The sequence below is a fragment of the Lycium barbarum genome, chromosome 4 (assembly GCF_019175385.1).
Source record: "Lycium barbarum isolate Lr01 chromosome 4, ASM1917538v2, whole genome shotgun sequence".
NCBI classification, from domain to species: Eukaryota; Viridiplantae; Streptophyta; class Magnoliopsida; order Solanales; family Solanaceae; genus Lycium; species Lycium barbarum.
The window spans coordinates 136,631,056-136,655,383 of NC_083340.1; the positions used below are offsets into that span (position 1 = coordinate 136,631,056).

General features: G+C 35.7%; 1 protein-coding gene and 1 long non-coding RNA gene across 2 annotated transcripts; one reads left to right on the forward strand and one right to left on the reverse strand.

Moving 5' to 3' along the window:
• Positions 1-584: 584 nt before the first annotated feature.
• On the forward strand, positions 585-2,145 carry LOC132638664 (transcription factor MYB41-like). The gene is made up of 3 exons (XM_060355469.1): positions 585-819; positions 907-1,036; positions 1,352-2,145. Exons 1-3 carry the CDS (start codon positions 684-686, stop codon positions 2,049-2,051), a joined length of 966 nt encoding a protein of 321 aa, XP_060211452.1. The 5' UTR covers positions 585-683; the 3' UTR covers positions 2,052-2,145.
• Positions 2,146-21,857: 19,712 nt separating this feature from the next.
• LOC132638665 (uncharacterized) lies at positions 21,858-24,328 on the reverse strand. The gene is made up of 3 exons (XR_009581846.1): positions 23,456-24,328; positions 22,651-22,693; positions 21,858-22,491 (listed from the first exon to the last, which is right to left on the reverse strand). It is a non-coding gene; the product is annotated as an uncharacterized LOC132638665 (long non-coding RNA).

Sequence of the window (24,328 nt, forward strand, 5' to 3'; positions counted from 1 at the left end):
TTAGTCGTTCATAAATTACTGTTTTAATAATAACAAAAATATATTTTTCAAATAGATGAATCAAACACAAATGATTATTTTTCAAAGATACTTTTCAAATAAGAAGATTTTAAATATTTGACCAAACAACTTATAACCAAGCTTACTGTATCCTTATTGAAAAACCCCATGAGTACCATGCATTGTTATAATTGGTAGGGGAAGTCTAACAACCATACCTACTAATCAGCCTCTATTTGAATTTGGAAGACTTTAATGCAAAGGTCAAAACCATTAGTTAGCTGCCACTTGTCCATGACCTCTAACATTTCACATTTTAATTTGCTTCTCTCAGATAAATCCAAAAGCTTCTAAAGGAAAAACTCGTCTTTTTTTTTTGTTCGATTATACACAAACACAACATACGTGTTATTTTCAGGTAACTTTTTAAACATTTCACCCTAGGCACACAGCAAAATGAAGGAAGCATTGACGTAGATTCATAGAATAAGGCCGGCACCAAATACCATTGACTTCCACCTCCTTCAAATCTATAAATAAGATTCTTAATTTCATCCCATAGGAACCTAAAAGTGCACTTTTGTTTACATAGCTCATCTATAAAAACTCTATTTGTTTCCTTCAAACACTTACACCCGTATAAGTAATCTTTAAATATTTACAAGTGGAAAAAATCACAAGAAATGGGAAGATCACCAACTAGTAATGATAAAAATGGACTCAAGAAAGGTCCATGGACCCAAGAGGAAGATGTTAAGCTCATAGAATATATTCAAGTTCATGGTCCTGGAAACTGGCGTAGCCTCCCCAAAAATGCTGGTATATGAATTGCATGTCCTATTTTTTTTTTCATCTGATAACAAGTGATTTATTCTAATCTTTTATTAACTGAAAAATTATATGCAGGACTTGAAAGGTGTGGAAAGAGTTGTCGTCTTCGTTGGACAAATTATTTGAGACCAGATATTAAGAGAGGAAGATTCTCATTTGAGGAAGAAGAAACTATTATCCAACTTCACAGTATTCTTGGCAACAAGTAAGATATCTTAATTCTTCTCTCGTTGGATTTCATTTTCTATGACACCCTTTAATCTCTTTAGTCTCTTTCTAAAATATGACGCTTTTATATATTTAAAACCTTTTAATTTTACTAATGACGACATGTTCTTATTTCCATGAAAATATTGTGACATATTTAAGATCACAAGTTCTAAGGATAATTTTGGTATGTGCCAAAAAATATTCTTTCTTAAACTTTATGCTAGTCAAACACCGTCATTTAAACTAAAAAAGACTGAGTAATTTACTTAAAATTTACCTTAAAACTTATCCTTTGTTATTGTTTTTTCAGGTGGTCTGCCATAGCGGCTCGTTTGCCGGGAAGAACGGACAATGAAATAAAAAATTATTGGAATACTCATATAAGAAAAAGACTTTTAAAGATGGGACTTGATCCAGTTACTCACAGCCCTCGTCTTGATATATTAGACTTATCATCACTCCTTAACTCCACACAACTCAACCTTTCAAGTTTACTTGGACTACAAGCACTTGTAAACCCTCAAGTCATGAGACTTGCCACTTTAGCCTCTAATGTTTTTGCATCTCACACTGAAACTAATCCAGAAATATTATTACAAAAACTTCAAGAAACCCAATTTTTGAACACACAAATTCAAAACCATGAAGGGCAAGAAGAGTTGCTACAAAAGTTTCAAGAAAATCAATTTTCAAATGCCCCATTAGAAAATCATACCCCAACTATTTTCCAACCTAATAATAATCAGACTCAAGAAATACCAACATGCACACAATCAAACGTGGGACCATATTTGGTGAGTGACCAAAAGTTACCTGAAAAAGTGATGCTACCATTGCAAACCTATGGCCAAAATTTAAAAGAAAACGCATGCGAACAGAATTTCAGCTTCGATTCAATTTTGTCATCAACACCTTTGTCAAGTAGTGTAGAAGATGAGAGAGATAGCTATTGTAGTAATTTTATGAAGTTCGAGATTCCAGAGAGTTTATATTTTGATGATTTATTGTAAATATTGAAAATGGTCAATACTTTTGGTATGTTTAATTTGGATGGAACCATTGCATTGGTACGTTTTTTCCCATTTAGTCCATTCAAATTTTTTGAATTTTGTCTATACATAAAAGTTTTTTGGTGTCTTCTTATTGTTCTTTTTCCAGTGTAATTGGTGGATTTATAGTGGTTGAGTTTGTCTTTCTCTCGTCTTATTCGGTGGTTTGTGTTTTAGTTGTTTTCTTTTTTCTCTTTCTTACTGTCTTTTTTTCTCATATATCGACATTAATAGAAAACTTTCTCTCGTGTTTAGGGCTGTGCATATTAACTGTTAAACCAATAACTCAAATCGGTTAATGGGTTATTGGGTTAATGGATTAATGATTCGAGTAACGGGTGGTGCCCTGTGGTTATTGGCTTATTGGATCAGGTGATGGTTTGGCCATTTTTGTTATCGGGTTACCCGATAACCCGATAACTAATTATTTAATTACAATTTTACCCTTTCGTATATAAAGTCACTTGGACAGTTGGACTAGGGTTACTTGACTTCCATTTCATAAACGTCGCTTTCAGTTTTACCCTTTTCTCTCTAGTCTCAACTCTCAAGTGGCCTGATCTTTATATCAATTCATGTGTGAAGCTTTTAGTGAGAAAGTTGTTGCAATTTCATGAGGTACATTTTATATGGTCAAGCCAGTAGCTAATGCAAGTAATGTTGTTAGCCTGTTATGTTGTTGTACAAAGTGTTGCAGTAATGAAAAGTATTAGTAAGGAATTTGATGAGTACAAAAAGTTCAAAGTAATTGTTGTAGATAATGCCATCAAAGATGGTAAGAGTAAGAATTAGTAGAGGTATTTGACTGAATTGGAAGTTTAGTTTGGTTGGTTAATTGTCTGTAATTAAGTTTTGTGCTATTGTTCTTGTTTTTTTATTATGTAGCTGTAGGTCAAGCCATTATTTTTATGGGTTCTTTCTTCTTGAAAAAATTTCTTGTGAAATCTTTAACGGTTAAACCGATAACTGAACTAATAACGATCAATAACTGATTAACCGATAACCCAGTAACCAATACCCTAACGGTTTAACATGTCTACAAACCGATAACCGATAAATTTAACCGATAACTTTCAAACCAGAACAAAACCACTCGATACGCAGCCCTACTCGTGTTATTCGGTTGTTTGTGTTTTAGTTGTTTTCTTTTTTCTCTTTCCTACTATCTTTTTTTCTCATATATCGACATTAATAGAACTATGCGTCCGGAACCCAAATGACTCAACAAAAGAGAAGTTAAACCAAAATATCCCAACAACAAAAAAAGGTTACCATAGCATCTTTAAAGTAGGAAATTCTTGCATTATGCATTAAAGGAGTTAAACGTAACAACAGGATTAACTCCGGAATTTACTGCGTTAATGACGTCATTTAACGCAGCAAATTGATGCGTTATTTGGCCTTGATAATTCTCTTTTGGGGTTAATTACTCTCTTTTGTTTAAATTTTCACACTTTTTCCGTACTTTGGTCATAGATTAATCATGCTTCGAGACTCTGGAACGTCAATATTTTATATAGAACCCTATTTTTTTTTTGTGCGATTAATAATGTAGGCTCAATACATCAAGGAAACGCAAAAGTTCGGGTCGTTGTTTTAGTGGTTGAAAAGTGCTCAAAGTAAGTTTTTGTTTGAAAAGTTGTTATCATTAGCGTTAAGTTTTAAAATTTTTAGGGTTTAATATAAGCGTGTTATTTTTAAATTCATGCGTAACTTTATTTCGAATATGTCACGATTTTTTTTTATGATTAATTTAGGATGTCACATAAGTTAGTTATAAATGATAATAACGACTAAGATAATATTAATAAATATGAATAGATACTCAAAAAATATATATAATACTTACTTAAATTGCAGAACTTAATTGCATATACACTATCATGAATAGGTCCCACATGTGATATGCTTGAGACTATCCTGAGGCCTAAGGCTAATACCATCCTCTCCGCCTTCGCCATCATCCCCATACCCCTTTCTCCTCTTAATAACAGGGTGCTCTAAGCCATGATCATCCGCTTTTCCCTTCCCCCTTGCACCCTTGAGTATAACGTACTTTTTCTTGGGATCTCGTACTACTGGTACGTGATAAGTTGGTAAAAATCTCTTCTTTAATCTTAGATTCTTGCTATGTTTGATTGATAAAGTAGTTCATTTAATGTCTTTTACTTCTATTTTACATGTTTATGTGATTTAGAAGTGATCGGGAGAGAAAACAAGTCAAAAGAGGCCAAATTGATGAAAACGAAAAAAGTGGCTAAAAATGCAAAAACGGATCAGAGTTGCAAAACTAAAAGTTAAAGGCTTATTTTGTCATATTTTGACTTTGGAAAATGGGGGAATTATAAGAGGAAGATTTAGGGGAAATTTCCCACATCTTTGGCCATTTCTACAAGACTTTTTGGAGCTAGGGTTGTTACACTACATTTGGGTGTTGAAGATTTGGTTGAGCAATTTCTTGAACCTTTACTTCATTTCTTTAATTCCTTGCTTTGTATTGAATTTTTAAGTGTGTAGTATTTTATTCTTTCACTAGAATTTTGTTTATGAGAATATTCATTATCAAGTGTTGGATTAATCTCTTGTTTTGCTTATGTATTAAATGATTTTTATTTCTATTGAAGTGGCTCTTTGTTTCTTCAATTAATCTTGTTCTTTAATGTTTCTTAAGGGATTAGTTAACCCCAGGACTCGCCCATTTACTTCGATTTAAGCTCGAAAGAGGAAAATTGAGGTTGAGAAAGATTAATTAACAAGGATTTGAGGCTTTAAACCTCATCTAATAACTTGAGCTAGGAATAGTAAAGTTAACTTGAGATTCAATTGGTTGTGCTTAATATCACACTCTATGGCTTGGAAAAGCTTAGAGTGAAGTGAAATTCAGTGATTAGGTTGGAAGACTTTTAATGAGATTTTAGAAATCATTATCTATTAACATAGACTTTCTCTTAGTTGTAAAATCGTAAAATATATTACTTGAGAGTCCCTTGTATCCATGCTTGTGGCCATTGATCATTTTACCCGCGTGGAATATATAGGATCAGTTTTCCCTGTGGATTCGACCCCAACTCATAGTTGGGTAAATTATATTGTGACGACAGTGTACACTTTCTCTTTAAGGAGTGGATTTTGACATTATCAATTTTGGCGTCGTTGCTGGGGAACAATTTGGTGTATTTGAGTTAGTTTGAGATTTAAGCGTACTTGCTGTGATCCAAACTTGTGAATATTTGTGTAGGTGTTTTCTTTGTCTTTGTTTGTGTTCTTTGTTTTATTTTATTTTTATTTGAAAAATGGCATCATTTCATGAAAATGGATCGGATGGTAGTTGTTCATACTTTGATGACCCATGTCCTTATTGTGGAGGACCCCACTCTTGGCAAATTTGTTTAAAGTCTTCCGGAGGAGGATTGTGCGCACAATCTCAAACCCATGAGTGGAGCATATGTGATAGGTGTGGCGATCAAAATAGTCATTGGGCTAATTGTGCTTATATGTCCTTCCCCTCCCCGAGCCCCCACTATGACGATTCTTTTATTGTGATAATGATAGGGATATGGAAGTGAGAGAATTCGAGCATAGTCAAAATGGAGAGCTCAAGCTCATGATGGAATGCCTACTTGAAGGAGGAAACAAAAGTCAAAAAGCCTTGGAGGAGTACTTGGAAACTAGTCTCCAAGATGGTTTGGCACTTGAACACAAAAATCCTTCATGGGCATTTGCACAAAATTAAGAAGAATTCTCAACTGCTCAATATGAGAAGATAATGCCCATGTTGGTGGTCAATCTTGAAAATGAGGAATCAAGAATTGAAAATCTGCCAACCAATTTCATGCTACATAGATATGCTGAAGAAAAAGTAAAGAAATTAGAGTTGACTGGTGTCACGGAAAATATGGTTGATATTGACTCTAGTTCGGGGGAAAGAGAGGATGTCAAGACTTGGGAAAAATCAAAAGTTGGAAGCTTGATGTCTCATACTAATCATTTTTCAATATTGGATTTGTGTGGTGATATGGGAATTGAAACACCTGAATTCGTGATGGAGGGCGGAGAGGAAAGACTAAAGCCACATATTTCGAAGTTTGAGAACCCAAGAAGGCAAAATGACATTCCTCATTGAAAGCCAAGAAGTGCAAAATGCGACACCTGAGAGTTGACCTCTTTGCTTTTCTACCACCGCCCCATGAGCTTCAGCGTAATCTTGATTCAAAGTTGGGACTGGAGGAAAAAGTGGTAAAATTAACTCATGTCATGCCACGATGTTAAATGTGGCGCTTTATGGGAGGCAACCCATATTTCTTTAATTTTTAGTTCAATTTTGTGATTTTAATTTTTATATAAGTTTATTTTGTTATTTTTAATTAATCTACCAAGATTCATGGTTTTTGAAATTGAATTGGACATGAGTTAAGGTGTTGGAGTGGCTAGAAGTGCAAAAAGGCCAAAAAAAAAACTGCTTCGGATGGTTATTCTTAAGTTGGGCTCAAGTAACTAGACTTGCCTCTGTAACAAAAAAAAAGAACCACAAGAAACGTGCACTGCTTCTACACAACACACAGTAGCACGCACCGCAATCCCAACCCTGACCTTCTCCAACCGTGAAGTGCTTCTAGAAACGCTGCAGACCATGTACCAGCGCAATCCCCTCTCTTCCTCACTTTCTCTCTGCTTGCAGATTTTTTTTCTCTTTTTCTATGGGTTGTTTTATGAGGAGTTTGGTGCTGAAATTGTGCGATTCTTGTTGTTGGCTGATTGAGATGTAAGAGCGACTCTTTGAACTATAATTCCCATATTCTTGGGAGGGTAATTCAAGCTCCTAGCTGTGACAAATGATTTGCCTAAATTTATGCACTTAACCTGTTCGATGAATTGTCTGAGAGGGAAAGTCTGAGCAACCGAGCGATATTAAGAGACATGTCGGAGTAAATGTGGAGTATTTTGAAGTGTTTTGTGCAAATTGTATGAGTTGTACAATGCAACAATTGAAAATGGCACCCTGTTGGCCAACAAAGAGCCTGTTTGGATGGGCTTATGCCTATAAGCTGTTTGCAGTTTATAAGCTAAAAAAAATAAGTTAGATAAGTTAGGAATAGTCTAACTTATTTTTTTTTTTTGGCTTATAAGCTGCTTTTAGCTTATAAACTGCTTTAGATAAGCTAAATCAAATGGGGTCAATTATTTTTTTGAGTTTATTTTAAACACAAAATGACTTTAAGCTGGCCAGTCAAACACTCAAAAAAGCTGAAAACATCTTATAAGATCCAAACGGGCTCAAAGTGTAGCTAGGCTTGCGATTTTTCATCGTGGCTTGTTCCGTAGTAGCTCTATGAGTTTGAAACTAACTGAATGAAATGAATCATGCTGGTTTCTCCACGGAAGTGATGAGGTTATCATTCTGTTTAAATCAATGATCATGTTGGATGGGTATAATTTCTTACCACATTGTTGATGTTTGAGATAAGAAAATGGCATAGTTTACATGTTTAAAAATGGATGGTGATATTCTGAGTTTTTACACTAAAGGAGACTATTTGGCCTTCATGTATACAAGCTGCACGTACTGGAGTTTTTTTTTTTTTTGGAACCACTTTAATAATATAGGTCATGGATTTTATGTGGTTGATCTGCATTTTGCGGAGAGAAGAGTTAACATCTGGTCTTCTTGAATTAAAAGTGATGATGCAGCATGGTCCAACTGTATGGAGACTTTGAGTTTTAATTGGAATCTGGTGCAAACTGGAGAAGATGTTGAGGTACTATTGATATTAAATGGCCTCCATGCACTTGAAACAATTCATGGGAAGCAGAAACAAGGGAGTATCTCAGACACCATATTTCTCAGGGAGACCCTCTACTTTGCTTTAATTATATAGTTCATTGAGGACAATGCAAATATTTTTAAGTTGGGGGAGGCTTTATTTTGATAGATATGTTGGGATGAGTGTGATATTGTCGGATGATAATTTGGTAGATTGATTTTATTTTGGTATTTTTTTAATGACATTTAAATTAGTATGATTTTTTTTTTTTTTGACTAGCTTCTTTAGTTTAGTTGTAGGAATGGTGCTGGGATGTGCTTTTTGCACTTTGGTCAATTTTTGGCTTGCTTGGTACCAACATATTTAAACATTAGCATATGAATTGTTGAATTTTGAAAAAGAAAAATGATTGAAGTAAGGATTCTTGTTGTGACTTTTAGACTCAATTTTTGGCTCTTTTGTTCACTAAATAGTCTCTGTAGACTAGAAGTAACTTTTTGAGTTCATTTGTTTCAATTGGGTTTTGGATACATATTCTACTTGGGTTTTCATGTGCCATGTGGTGAGGTTTATTTGTGAGTACTTTTGCATATCTTGTGGTATATAACTTGCCCGGAATGTGTTTTAAGGCGAAATCCTAGATTAACTTAGTTTGGAAAATGACATTAGGCCTTTTTTGGATTGTTTTTGTGCCCTTAATTTCCCACCCTTGCATATTTTCCCTAGTCAACCCCTTTAGAGCCTTTAACCTTTTCTTTGGCAACCATGTTACAAGCTTTACCCTTTTGTTCTTCATTGACTTATCTTTTAGCATCCTACCTCCATAAGTGTTTGGAAAGTGCAAACATAAACTCCGAGAAATCAAGAAACCTGGGACCGTCTACATTTCTCACTGGCCGCTCCTCACGTAATGATGCGTTAAGACCAGCCCAATTAATGTCATCACGTATCCCAAGGTACCTATTCTGGCTCCGCAGAGATGAAGACTCGGGTATATCTGCAAATAGACACGCCAGCGTAAACACTGGTGTCGACGGTCAGGATGAAGTAGACGGGCAAGCTGAGCTGCAGCTGGGCTCGAACCCCTTCTGCCACCACATCCTCTATCAACACCTTGTCTGCCACTATGTCCTCTATCGCCACCTCCTCTGCCTGGCTGTACTCTTTGTCCGCCTCCTCGCGTCGCCTGATACTGACCCTCTTGAACAGGATCATGCGTATGCCTAATATCTTCTGCCAGCCGGATACCATCCTCGGATATCCGTACAACCTCCCCAGCAAGCCCCGCCTGCTCGGGGTTAGATATATGGTTTATCCCCAATATGCACAGTCGTTGTACGGTCACCAGCTGCATTTGTTAGTTAATTTTTTAATGTAATAATTAATACTATTAAATCAATCCAAGTGCGATAAACTTACCAACGCCTCATACTGCCCCGCGAATGTTGCGTATCCTATATCCCTCGGGGGACGTAAAGCGGGGTTGCTAATCAAGCCGCGTGTGATCTTTAGGTACCAATGCATGTAATCCTTGACGGGAGTCGCATGACCGACCTCCGCAAAACTCTGCAACCTGTGCTCCTAATGGTAGAGCTAAACACTCATGAAAGTTAGAAATGCGTCATCAATGGTCGATCAATCGTCTTGCACGTAGTGGCGGAACTCATAATGAACGCGGCGGGGTATATTCTGTCGATGCCTAAACTGTCGTAAGACGCGGTCGGGCACGTGGTCCTCAACGATGTCCAGGCGTATCAAAAAAGAGCACTGCCCCAGCTGTAGTCTCCCAAGCGATCCAGATGCTCCAAGAAGATCAAATACCGTAAGCTGTAATAGGCACCCGATGCGTTTAGGAACAGGATGCCCCCGAATATAATGAGCAATTACAAACTGGCATGACGATCAACAACCACCTGCTCAGTGCTATCGTGAACAAGATCCAAGCAACGTATATAAGCACAGAGGGCACTAATCCTCACTCGACTTTGTCCTGAGATAGTGGTGGGCCCACAGGCACGAAATCGGTGAGCCCAGTCAACTCCGTCGTCTATGTACTACCAGGGGGAGGCTCAGCCCGACTATGTAATGAGTCGCCATCTACCCGCAATCCAAACATGACCTCAACATTCTGAAGCGTGATTGTGGCCTCACCAGTGCAAAGATAAAAGTTGTGTGTCTCCGGCCTCGACCACTTAACCATGGCCGTCACAAGCGCCCAATCATGTTGTACCCCACCAAAGGAGACGCAACGATAAATACCGACCTGATACAATATCTCTAAGACGCGGGAAGGTGGGGGGCGCTCGCTTAAAAGACTCCACACCATAGCCAGCCTACGGGATGTAGCAACGGCCCCATCTGTATACCCTAGTCCATATTAGCTCAGACCGATGATTATCTTGTAGAGAAAGTATTGATTTATTCTCGGGCCCCAGGTGAACATTGAGATCCATGGAGGTGTCGTATCTGTACAGACTAAATTATTCATTATTCTTGAAATTAATGGAAAATTATGTTAACTAACTAATCCTTTATCAAAAATTTATATTAACTAACTAATCATTTATAGGGAAATTTTATTAATGATGTTCAATCCAAAACTAAGGAATTAGTTTATCGTTTGTTATTCAGGATTTAGTTTATTGTTCGTTATTTAGGATTTAGTTAGTTATTCATTATTCAGGATTTAGTTTGTCCTTCTTTATTCAAAATTTGTGGATTATGAGAATTATGTTGTATTATATTTTTGTGAATAATTATATCTAATTATAATTTACTTAGCTAAAAAATTATATTAAATAGCTAATTTATTTAACGGGAAATTATGTTAACTAACTAATCCATTATCAGAAAGTTATATTAACTAACTAATCCATTATCGGAAAATTATATTAACTAACTAATCATTTATAGAATTTTTTTATTAATGATTTTCAATCCAAAACTAAGAATTTAGTTTATCGTTCGTTATTCAGGCTTTAGTTTAACGTTCGTTATTCAGGATTTAGTTTAACGTTCGTTATTCAGGATTTAGTTTATTGTTCGTTGTTCAGGATTTAGTTAGTTATTCGTTATTCAGGATTTAATTAGTTATTCATTATTCAGGATTTAGTTTGTCCTTCTTTATTCAAAATTTGTGGATTATGAGAATTATGCTGTATTATATTTTTGTGAATAATTATATCTAATTATAAATTACTTAACTAAAACTTTATATTAAATAGCTAATTTATTTAACGGGAAATTATGTTAACTAACTAATCCTTTATCGGAAAATTATATTAACTAATTAATTACTAATTAACAATTGTTAACTAATTATTCTCCTATAATTAAAGTAGTAACGAACTAATTCATTTAACGGGAAATTATATTAACTAACTAATTAATGATTAATTAAACAGTTAACACATAAAATTAGATAACCAATTAGCACATTAACAATTAACATAGGATAATTAATTTCACAAATAAATAAATTAACAATGACATAATTAACAAATAATAGGAGATTACTATATTTTTCTAATTAAACAATCAATTAAAAATTAACAATTAATTTTAAAAAATTAACATAGCAAAAAAAAGTTTTTTTTTTAAAATTCGTGACGATGAAACATTGATCATGCTTAGAATTATAATGTATTTAACAAAATAATTAAAAAGTTCATAGTAAAGTACCTTGATCGAAGCTTCTTGTAGGGTTTTGAATCGAGCTTTACGTCGCTTTTTTCCGAATCTAACCTTCGAATCTTGTTCCTTAACTTGAATATACCGAGAATCATGACTTTAAGGATGAAATTTGAAGCGAAATGTCCATATTTAGAATGCGGGCCCACGGATTTTATCCTTCAATGGCGTTTTCAACATTAAAAAATGGGGGTGGAGGACCAGTGGTGGGGAAGAAAGCTCGATGGTCGAAATTTAACTTCTATTGTTTCGTTAAGGCTAGTTTGGTATCAAGTTTTTTTCTTGGGGTATTTTTTATTAGTAAAAAAAATTTAGATTCCGGACTCATAGAACTATATCAAAAAACAACTCCCACGGTCTGATCCTTTTTTATATTATTTTCTCTTAATAATGGTCTTTTCTTGTTATTAGTAATATATACTCATTAGGAAATGACCGGTGAATTGATTTATTAAATCAACTTTTTCCCATCTTTTGGATTATATCAGCTTCGATTTCATAAGCATAATTGCTATTTGCATCGTATTTAAGGATAACTTTTAGAAAGAAGTAAATCGATTCTACCAAATGAGACGAAAGAGAGAGACGAATACATTAATAGCCGTAAATTTTATTTAAATACTCGAACTATGACATGTTTTAAAGATTATGCGCGTCCGTAAAACGTCATATTCTAATTGATTTTGACGTATATAATGAAAGAAGGTAGCATATTTTAGGGACTGCCAAATGGACATTTGAGAAAACACGCAAATTTGTTTCAAAAATTGAGGCAAAATGTCTAATAATAAAAATATTTTATCATATGTTCAAGTATTCACACATACCATAATTTGAATATCTAAATAAATTATTTTCTAATTAAACCATCACCATATGACAGTGCCCTTGGTGGGGTGGGGATGAGTTGGTGGGGTTTGACATAACCCCAACAATGTCTATTCCATAAAAGAATAAAATAACATGGAAAGAGGGGGTATGCTTACTTTTTCATTCTGTATGCTTACTTTTTCATTCTTTTTTATGATTATATTTCAAAAACAATAATAAGATTGAACAAGTCAACCTTCAAAAGTGCGAAAGGGATATCAATTACATGAATTAGGGGTGGGCGTTCGGTTCTTCGGTTCGATTTTTCAAATTTCGATTCGATTTTTTCGGTTTCGGTTTTTTGAAAGTGGACACCGAACACCGCACCGAATTAATTCGATTCGGTTCGATTTTTTGAAGTTCGGTTCGGTTTCGATTTTTCTAATTCGGTTTTTTACTTGTAAAATGACTACTTCATGCACAAGAAAGCTAGAGGAGAACTGAACATGCACATACTTCATTATCCCATAGTGATAAGCAGCACAATGGCGTCTGCTTTTTGCAGCCATGGGTAGGCAAATCTCAGCCTCCTTTCTGTGTGGAGCGACATGGTTAGCAGGTGAGTTTGTTTTTTCTGCTCTTGTGCAATTGTACAGAAGAGGCAGCAATGATGATGTTTCACTTTTTGGACTAGCTGAATATGGACATTGGACAATTTGACCTGTATCTTGGCCTGGCAAATCAGTGGATGGTTGGCATTTGAGATTCTCTCTTTTGCCATCAAGATCATATTTGAGCCTCAAATTTCTGGGAATCGAACTTGGGCACTAAATTTTCGGTATTTTCGGTTTAACCGAATACCGAAGAACCGGTGAACCGGAACCGAATACCGAACCGAACACCGAAGTTTTTATTTAAAAAAAATCAAAACCGAATCGAAAAATCGAAAAACCGAACTAATTCGGTTCGGTCCGGTTTTTTGGTTTTCGGTGTTTATGTCCACCCCTAACACGAACCTTTTCATCTACAGAGTGTCAAATAACCAACTAATTAAAAAAAAATTATATTTGTCATATCTTCTTATATTAGGCACTTTTCATCTATCTAGTTGAACCAACCCTTCACCTCTCCTGGTAATTGAGACATAGAATGGTAAAAGTGTTGATTCAACTGGAAGATGTCGGCTTTACTAGAAAATCACCAGCCCTGTTAGCTCTCAAAGTCAATGAGAAACCTGAACATTTGCATTGTTAATAATATGAGCAGTATCAGTGATGATCTTCTGCAGCTTAAGGCTGTTAGTGTCTCCACTAATTAACATATTGGTGATTATTGAAAGTAGTGGCGTAGGCAGCATTTTTCATAAGAGAGGTTGCATTTAAAGAAGTAAACAAATGAATAAATCGCTACGTACAATGACACCACATTAAAAGATTGCATCTTTTGTAGCACTATCGTCAAATCTATCTCAACAAATTAAACCATCGAAGATTAAAACGACGCAATTGACCATAATTTTTTTTATTTTTTTAGAGAAAATTTGTGATTCAAGGTTAAAATGTACGTTTTAAGTCATATTTTTCTTATTTAGATAATATTTTCGAATGCTAATCTTTTATAGGATAAACTTTTAAAGAATTTAAATCAATTCTCTCACGTTATCAATGTTTTTTCCAACTTATAATTCACCCTTTCTTCCAAGCTAGATGAATTTTGAGATATTAAGTTTGATTTTAAAAGTTTGGAAGATACTTTAGAAGAATATCTCTTCCTAGAATTAGTTAAAAAAATAATTTGGATAAATTCTAAATAATTTCATAGATTTCAACAAACAAACTAAAAACAATGAATTCTTCAAGAAATTTAATTAGGAAGAAGAAAAAATAGTGAGACAAATCATACAAGGCAAATAGGAGCTAAAAACTGGTTTCGTTTCTCATTACAAACGACAAGAATATAAAAAAAAGCGTTGTACTTACAGCAGAGTATTGAATTCCCGATCTCTCAAACACCTTAGGCTCCCTTTACCGCTAAACTAAATAGTCTTTGTTGTCGAGCAGCGTCATTTCATTCCATTTATATTGTTTTATTTTTCTTCATATTATTTATATGCATCATGCATGTATTAAAAAAAATCCGACGAAGGGCCCCCTGATTAGAGGGTCCAATTCTTGGTGGAATATGTCAGAACCATTTTGAGTACCAAATTTTGCCCGATATGATTTATCTTCAATTTATTTTTTTTGCGCGGATTGCCCTTCTTTTGGGGTGGTCTTTAAATTTTGCTCCTCATATTTGTGGTCTTTAAGTTCCCTTCGCTTAAAAAGGTGGGCAAATACCTGAGGTTCTGAGTTCGAACCCCCGCTCAGGCATAAAAAAAAAAAAATCGCAAGACAAGGCTGAGACGCGGGCATACACTCCTTAAGGAAAAACTAAAGTTATGCCGGATCCGGCATAACTAAAAGTCTGCCCCATAAGGCAGAACTTTTCCTTAAGGCATAGTTTAATTATGCCTTATGGGACAGACTTTTAAAAGGCATAACCAAAAGTATGCCCTATAAGACAGAACTTTTCCTTAAGGCATAGACATTGCCTTATAAGGCAAACGTTTAATTATGCCTTAAGGAAAAATTCCGCCTTAGGGAGCATACTTTTAGTTATGTCTTATGGGGCACACTTTTAGTTAAAGGCATAACTAAAAGTCTGCCCCATAAGGCAGAACTTTTCTTTAAGGCATAACTAAAAGTTTGCCTTGAAAAGTAAAAAAAAATATAAATATATATATATATATATATATATATATATATATATATATATATATATATATATATATGCCTCAAGGTAAAGTCTGGCAGACTTTTAGTTAAGCATAACTAAAAGTCTGCCGGAGGTGGCAGAGCGAAATTCAAACTCTACCTTGCGATTTTTTTTTTAAATTTTTGACTGAGCGAGAGTTCGAACCCAGAACCCATGAGTTTTAGAAGAAGGACAAAACTAAAAGACCAGCAATTTGAGGGACAAATTTAAAGACCACCCAAAAGAAGGCCAATTCTACAAATTGCCCGTTTCAATACAATACTTGGCTTTTGATTAGTAGGTGCCAAAAAATACATATAAGCAGTGCCCTTCTAGCAAATAGTTGTACTGTCCGTGATCCCTAAAACTATTGATGGACGGCCTGGTTGAGCAAAGACGTATTAACGTTTTGGAAATCTTGTCCGTGATCTCTGAAACTATTGATGGACGACCTTGTTTTGGGTACATAATCCGCTTCTTCTCTACAATATGTATGTGGAAAGACGGACATAATTAAGTACAGTCGAGCACCAACCTATACCCTCATTTACAGCATCATCTTTCGACTTGTTACTTGATGCAAGGTTGTTCCACTCATTGCATTCCGTTGAACGTGCAAGGTTGTTCCACTCTCTTGATGTCGTTGAACTGTATAGTTGCTCAAAAGCACTTATTATACGGTTGCCTTGTCTTGTAAGTTGGTATTGCATATTCAGCTCAATTAGTGACGCTGAGCCACTTTCTTTCCAAGTGCTATCAGTTCAAAGCCAGAGAAGAAGGCATGACTCTAGTTGTCACCACTTCATTATAAAATGTGAAGGTGCAAGACTCAACTCCTTTACTCTAAATGACTAATCTGATGGCCTACAAATAGCTTGTGTTGTGCCATTGTCAAAACAAAATCCTATTGATTCATGTTGCATTCTTGTGGTTCCACAAAGTATACCTTTTTGTATAGCTTTGAGCGTATAATAATGGCATACCTAAACAGGCCCTCAAACTTGGCCTCAGTTGACAAGTATGCCCTCAGATTTTGGTGTGCACAAGTGGGCACCAATTGTTGGGGAACTTATAAATGTTCTGCCAACCCAATGTTGTAGCTTTACAAATGTTAAACTAAGGAGAATAAATGTCTCAAAACAACTTTAAGCTTAAATCACAGCAAACTGAAATCACTTTAAGCTTAAATAAAAACAAACGTCTCTCTGCGATGATATGCTAGTTAGTACATGTTCTTAATGTTGACACTAACAATATAAACATTTGCTCGTTTAAGTATGGTTGTTTTACGCAATCTAGAGTTCAACACCATGCTTATTCAATTACCTGCTCCAAATATGCAAAAGTGATCAGCTATATCTTTGCCCTTAATCAGAAGAAACAACTGATGTTTGAGATAGACAAAGATAAGACATGTTAGTGCAAGCGTACCGATCTATCCACATATACACCTAAACATACTCATTGCATCATTGGAATGAATACACCAAATGAGCAAGGATTAAGCGCTTAACCATCAACAATCTGCCCAAAGATGAAAGGATAAATCTCCTAACCGTCAACAGTATATGAGAATGCATCAGTGACAGACGTCATCCTAGACAAATCATCTAATAAGGCCTGACCATCTTTAAGATCTTGATTTCTACTCCATGAGTATGTGCGATTGCGTCTGCAAGCAAGAATGTGCGTCTATAACATGTAGATTTTAACACATACACTCCATTATGAAATTACAATGTAAGTGAAATTTAACCAGTAGAGCCATAGTTCTGACCACATGGAGAAGTTATCCAGCATCCATTCACAAGATTAACTTGTATTAATTTCTACTGCAAGTTATATATTCTGAAGCCTTTTTTTTTTCATGATGAAAGTAGAGTGGAGATGAAGGGGATCGAACCTCGCCTCTTGCATGCAAAATGAGCGCTCTACCAATTGAACCACATCCCCTTTTCTATATTTTGAATATGATTATAAAGCTCCTTCGCAATTTATACCATTCTGACATCCTCAAATTACAAAAGTACCTACCCAATAGTTACAGAACCACCGTATGATACAATCGCAATCACCAACTCAATTAAAAAAAATAAAAAATTAACAAAGCAATTACCTTGATGGAGCAAAGCTCGACCTTAAGAGTATTGGAGCACATGTTACCTGCTGATCAGAACTGAGTTGACCACTTCTTTAGCTACCATATAAGAACAAGAATAGAGCACAAAAGACTTATCTTCTTTTATTGAATCAATGCAGCCTTTATATACAAGAAGGAATAACCACTTCCTAAACTAACTCCTTTGAAAGAGGAGGACTAAACTACTTGCTAAGCTAACTCCTAGAAAAGGGAGATATTATTGAGAAGATAAAAGACAACAAACTCCTAATGACTAGCTAAAGAAGTGGTCAACTCAGTTCTGATCAGCAAGTAACATGTGCTCCAATATGGCCATTTGTGGAGGGTGGGTTTGGAAAAAAAAGTTAGGATCTTACTCGTTAGAGTGTGTTGAGGCTCTTGATACCATATAAGAACAAGAATAGAGCACAAAAGACTCCCAACCAGTCACTGATTATTTGCAGCAGATTCGATCTATTTCCGATGAACTATCTACTGCTGGTGCCCCGGTCACAAAATCTGAACTTATTGTTAAAGTCTTGAGTGGTCTAGGTCCAGAATTTCGTGAGATCTCAGCTGCAATCCGTGCTCATGACTCCACTATCACGTATGAAGAACTCTATGAAAAGCTTCTTGATCATGAGCTTTTCCTTAAACATGAAGAGTCTAAGAAAGCTCCTAGCCCGATTACTGCTGCTGCTGCTACATTCAACAAGACTGGTACCTCGCACAATCGCAACAATCGTCGCCCCAATAATAACACGGGCAGCAACCAACAATGGCGATCCAACAATCGCTTTAATTCACCCAACCAGTGGCGATCCCCAAACAGCAACAACTCCTATGATGGTGTTCGTTGCCAATTGTGCAACAAGCACGATCATGCTGCAAGTGTTTGTAGATCCAAATCTCACGATCATTTGGAGGCCAAGGCTCACTATGTTTCAGGAACCCCTACAATAGCCAATCCTTGGATTCTCGACTCTGGAGCAACTCATCACATAACTACTGAACCTCACAACTTGCAGGAATACAATGGCATGAAGGGGTCTCTATGGGTGATGGTAACAAAATACTAATTACTCACACTGGTTTAACTCAATTACATGCATCAAACAATGCTTTCAAACTCTCTGACACTCTCTGTGCTCCTAAGATTAAACGCAATTTACTTTCAGTCTCTAAATTTTGTCAAGATAACCTAACCTCTATTGAATTCTTCCCTTTTCATTTTTCTGTGAAGGACCTGGAAATGCGGACTCCGTTGGTGCACGGTCGGAGTAAAGATGGTCTCTATAAGTGGCCACCCACACCTTCCAAACCTTATCCTAAAGCGCATTTGGCCACCACCAACACATCCATTTTCACCTGGCATCGTCGATTGGGTCATCCACACGCAAGAGTTTTAAATTATATTTTGAATAAATTCTCGCTACCTTGCTCGCGAGAAAAATTCCTAGTTTGTAATTCGTGTTAATCAAATAAGGCTCATCGCCATCCTTTTCAGCAGCTTACTTTATCAAGTACTCAACCATTTCAAACAATATTTAATGATTTATGGGGCCCTTCTCCGGTTCTATCGATTGAAAAAAAATTATATTACTGCATTTTTGTTGATCAGTACACTAAATATACTTGGCTCTACACATTAAAGAATAAAAGTGAAGTTAAAGAGATGTTTAAAAATTTTCAAGCATCAGTGGAACGTCGTTTTAATACGAAAATTCTTTCTATCTACACAGATGGTGGTGGCGAATATAAAAGTCTTGATCCATACCTAAGTTCTCAAGGTATTGAACATCTTTTATCTCCGCCATACACCCCCCCGAAGAGTCGCCCTTGCCGAAAGACGGCACAGACATATTATTGAAACGGCAAGAACTTTACTTCACGAAGCATCGCTACCACTGACTCTTTGGTCTTTTGCTTGTCAACATGCAGTTTATTTTATCAATCGCCTACCAACCTCACTTTTACAGAATAAATCACCTTTTCAAATATTGTTTGGTCAAAATCCGGATTACAGTTCTTTAAAAAATTTCGGGTGTCTCTGTTATCCCTGGCTCAAACCATATTCCACGAATAAATTAGAGCCACGTTCCACACCCTGTGTTTATTTAGGTTTTTCTTTAAAATATTATTGTCATCAATGTTTTGATCCGAAGTCCTCAAAAATATATTTATCTAGAGATGTAAATTTTTTTGAAAATAATTTTCCTTTTCAACATATATTTTCCAATATTTCTTCAACTTTTAAAACTCTCACGTGGGAAAACCCCACTGAAACTAACCCTACACAATCTCCTATTTTTTTCTCCTCTTATAATAAGTGAATTACCCAACCCTATACTTCTCCCAACTGTAGATAACAATAACGCTCACAAAGATACCGTCTCCTCTGCCTGCGCTCCCACAGAGTCTGCTCCAGGTACGTCTCCCTCTTCTTCCCCAACAAATTCTGTTGCTCCTCCTTCTCTCAATGATCCCCAATCTTATCCCCCGTTGCCAGCTCGAACAGTTGTCCAAAGAAATTCAAATGTCTCCTCTCCAGCACAATCACTACCTGTGCATATGATGCTTTTAATTGCTGTCCAGCAGAATTGGCCTCTGCGACAACTTGATGTCAACAACGTTTTTTTGCAAGGACATCTGGAAGAAGAAGTGTACATGGTTCAGCCACCGCGTTTTGAGGACGAGCAGTTCCCCTCTCATATTTGTCATCTGAAGAAGGCAATATATGGACTGAAACAAGCTCCTCGGGCTTGGTATAATGAACTGAAGGAGTTTCTTTTTTATGTGGGATTTGTCAAGTCGGAATCTGATGCCTCACTTTTCATTCGCACAGTGTCGAATAGTGTTTTGTATGTCCTGGTTTACGTTGATGATATCATCATCACCGGGAACACTACATCAGATGTAGATGGGCTATAATGTGTCTCGCTGGACGATTCTCCATCAAGGATCTCGGGAACCTTAATTTTTTTCTAGGAGTTGAGGTGCTCCGTGTTGCAGATGGAATTACATTATCACAGTCCAATTACGTGAATGAAATCCTCTCTGAAGAAAACATGAAGGACTGCAAGCCGACTAAAACTCCGATGAGTGCCACTGAATTGCTCCAACTAAATGATGGAGCAGAACCGACTGATTCCACCGCTACAGGAAAGTTCTTGGAAAACTCCAATACTTATCGTTCACTCGTCTATATATCAGCTTCTCAGTAAATAAATTGTCACAATTTATGCACTCCCCATCTGAAGTACACTGGAAAGCACTCAAACGAGTGCTTAGGTATCTGCAAGGAACAATTCATCTTGGTCTTCGCATTCAGAAAGCCAATGATTTTAAACTCCACATGTACTCTGACGCAGATTGGGCTGGCGATGTCAGTGATCGCGCCTCCACTACTGGATACATTTTATTTTTCGGACAAAATCCTGTAAGCTGGTCATCTAGGAAACAGCGGACAGCTGCTCGCTCATCAACTGAAGCTGAGTATCTTGCAGTTGCAAGTGCAGTGGCTGAAACAAATTGGGTGACAAATCTGCTGCACAAACTAAATGTTTCAATTCCACAAGCACCAATCATCTACTGTGACAATATTGGTGCAACGTATCTGTGCGAAAATCCGGTTTTCCACAGCCGTATGAAGCATATTGCTGTGGATTTTCACTTTGTTCGAAAGCAGGTTCAGCAGAAACAAGTGCGCATTGTTCATATGCATGCTACGGATCAGCTCGCAGACACACTCACCAAAGCTCTACCAAAGCCAGCATGTGAGAGACACTTATTCAAACTAGGCGTTGTTACACACTGCCTAGCTTGAGGGGGGCGTATTGGAGCACATGTTACTTGCTGATCAGAACTGAGTTGACCACTTCTTTAGCTAGTCATTAGGAGTTTGTTGTCTTTTATCTTTTCAATAATATCTCCCTTTTCTAGGAGTTAGCTTAGCAAGTAGTTTAGTCCTCCTCTTTCAAAGGAGTTAGTTTAGGAAGTGGTTATTCCTTCTTGTATATAAAGGCTGCATTGATTCAATAAAAGAAGACAAGTCTTTTGTGCTCTATTCTTGTTCTTATAAAGAGCACACTAACTCTGACTGCAAACCACAAGGACAAAGTTACTCATAAAATTTGACGATGATCAACTTCCCGCAAATTTAGGTTTTGATCTTTAACAGATTTATATAGAAACCAATGAACTAATATACCTTCTTCATTATGAATTTAAATTTAAAATAAAGACACCCTTCATTCATAAGGGATTTGGAGTTTAGTGTTCCCAACAACTATTTATTGCCGGAAACCAGGAAAAAGAACAAGGACATTGAGTTCACTATAGTTGTTCTCTTATAAACTGAAAAAGGCACATATTCGTATTGGAAATCATTTGAGAACTAAACTCTTTCGTATTTTTATTTCTTGTTAAATGTGCATAATTGGAAACCATTTAATCAGTGAAACCCTCCAGTTGAATCAGAGATAAATAATTTCATTATCAATAAAGTGCGTATTTCTAAAAGAATGCACTTAGAGCAATAGTGCAGAAGGAATAGGGCTGTTTCCACTATAAAGCTCGTTCATTAGGATTCATCAAGTAAAAAGAAAATTGAAAACAAAACATTATAAGTTTATGAATTGTTGTTCACCACTAGGTTTTAAGCAAAACTTATTGTGAAGAAAGAGGGAAATGCAATTATGTAAAGGCTCTACATGAAGAATCCAACAGAGAAATATGAAAAGGGTGAAAGAAAATAAAAAAGGCAATATCCATGATTCTAAGGGGTCGTTTGGTTTAAGGACTCATACTCCCGGGACTAATTTATCTCATCTATTGGGATTATTTTATAACATCTAAAAGATGGTATAAAATAATCCCAGTATAAATGGGTTAAGAAGGTATGAGCTGGGTTATCCCAACACTAATTTTTATATCATGTTTGGTATAAGGTATAAATTTATCCCAACACTAATTTATACCTTATACCAAATATGGTATAAAAATTAGTGTTGGATAACCCAGCTTATACCTTAAACCAAACGACCCCTAAGAGTCCATCTCTACTCAAAGACCCTGTATAATTTCATTCCCGAGAATTGAGTAAATACATAGAATCAATATCGAAAACCTTCACTATGTTGACCTCATCGACTCCCTCGTAGAGAGTCGCTTCACCTGATGCCATGCTCCTTCAATCCCTTCATACACATCAAAAGCTTTATAACTGCAGAAAAATTAACCCAAAATGAAAAAAGAAAAAAGATCAAAAAAGAAAATTTTACATTAGATAAACGCAATGCCTCCTTCTGAATTAGTACTCCATATGCAAAAAATGTAAAGATTCAATTTTTGCAGAAACAAACAAAGATATAGACGCACATACACTGTCTTTGAAGCCCATTTAGGAAGAATTTCATTGTACTGGACTGAAAAAACAAAAAAGGAAGCAAATGAGAAGTCAATATGATGGGGGAAAATGGAAAAAAAAAAAAAAGTGAAACAAATTCATAAAGAGGCTCAACTCCAAGAATTTACAATTGGAATAGAAACAATAACATACCCTTCCATATCTTCCAGTAGGATCAACTTCAACAAACTGACAATCATCTAATTCAATGACACCATTCATTTCTTATGGTTTCTCACTACAAGAAAAAATATATGGCAATTTTTTTTTGTTGTCGTTATAGATTGATTATTGTTGCAAAAAGTATTTTTGGCAACAAAAAAATATATTCTATCGCATGAACTTTTCCCAACGGTTGTTATTGCAACAACGTGCAATAATTTTTATTTTTGTTGCCAAAAGTACTTTTTGCAACAATAATCAATACTATAGCGACAAAATTAAGTTCTTTGGCAACAAAAAAATCATTTGTCAACAATAAAACTAAGTTGTTGCTAAATATAAAAAAAAATTGTTGCGATTTCTATACTTTCTTGTAGTGAGATCTTTTTATTTTATTTTTTTCAGTTGCAAGTCTATATTAGGAAATATCTGCTCCAACATATAACATATCATCCCTCAATTTAAATGAGAACGAACATTTGCTAGCAAAGAATTCACATGTGAATATATCATCATAAAGACCTCCCAGCACCCCAGACAAGAACGACATATATAAAATAGGCTCATTATCTACTTTAATTCACCGACTGATTACTAAAGAGATATCTGCGGCATTTACCCTAATTTAACACCACACTAATGTGAATTGAAGGTTGTATATATACGTATATATCACAATAAATTCTCCGAAGATGCATTTCAATCCCATGTAACTGTGCATAAACCCATAATATATAAGAGCTACCCATATGGGATATCAAGAGATTGAGAAATAAAGGTTGGTAACAGTTTTTTTTACTTGAGAGAAGAAACAGTGGGTAGATCTTTCATTTGTTATGCATTCGTGCAGTGAAGAAGCACAAAGAAAAGCTAAATGGAAGCCAGATGTGCAACTCAAATTTAAGAAGCAAAAACTTGTCACCTCAAAAGAGGAAAATTGAATGCAGTGCCATACACGTGTTCAACAAGAAATTCCCATGGATCGGCCCACGCATGAAAAATGAGAGGCCCAACAATACCGTACAATCTATATAATCTTAGGTACAATTATTTTTATGCAGTGTTCGTCCATCAAAGTGTACATACAGATGAAGCAGGAAGTACAAATTGGGATTGTCGTGTTTGTCCCATCAACAGTCATTTCTATAATAAAAAAAATACTCTAACTATATAGAATCGTCGTCCGTCGCCCCCCAAAAAAAAAAAAAAAAAGTGGATCCCATCCTAAACACCAACAATTTAAAAAATAAAAGTGGAACCCATTATCTCCACCCATATTAATAAAATGAAGCAATATAAAAAAAAAAAAAATAGATCTCATATTAAAAAAAAAATAATGTAAAAAAAAGTGCACCCCATATTAAAAAATCAAACAATATTCATGTAATTTCCAAAGTACCTCATTAAGTCATAATGATGGATTTATTATCACATGCGTATCAACCCATTAGTGGGAGCAAATGAAATTATTATACAACAAAAAATATGGATC

Excerpts from the sequence above, each read along its gene's own strand:
- LOC132638664 (XM_060355469.1), top strand. The coding sequence starts at position 684 with ATGGGAAGATCACCAACTAGTAATGATAAAAATGGACTCAAGAAAGGT. Across the intron at positions 820-906 it reads TAGCCTCCCCAAAAATGCTG|GACTTGAAAGGTGTGGAAAG; the intron begins GTATATGAATTG and ends AATTATATGCAG. Across the intron at positions 1,037-1,351 it reads CACAGTATTCTTGGCAACAA|GTGGTCTGCCATAGCGGCTC; the intron begins GTAAGATATCTT and ends TTGTTTTTTCAG.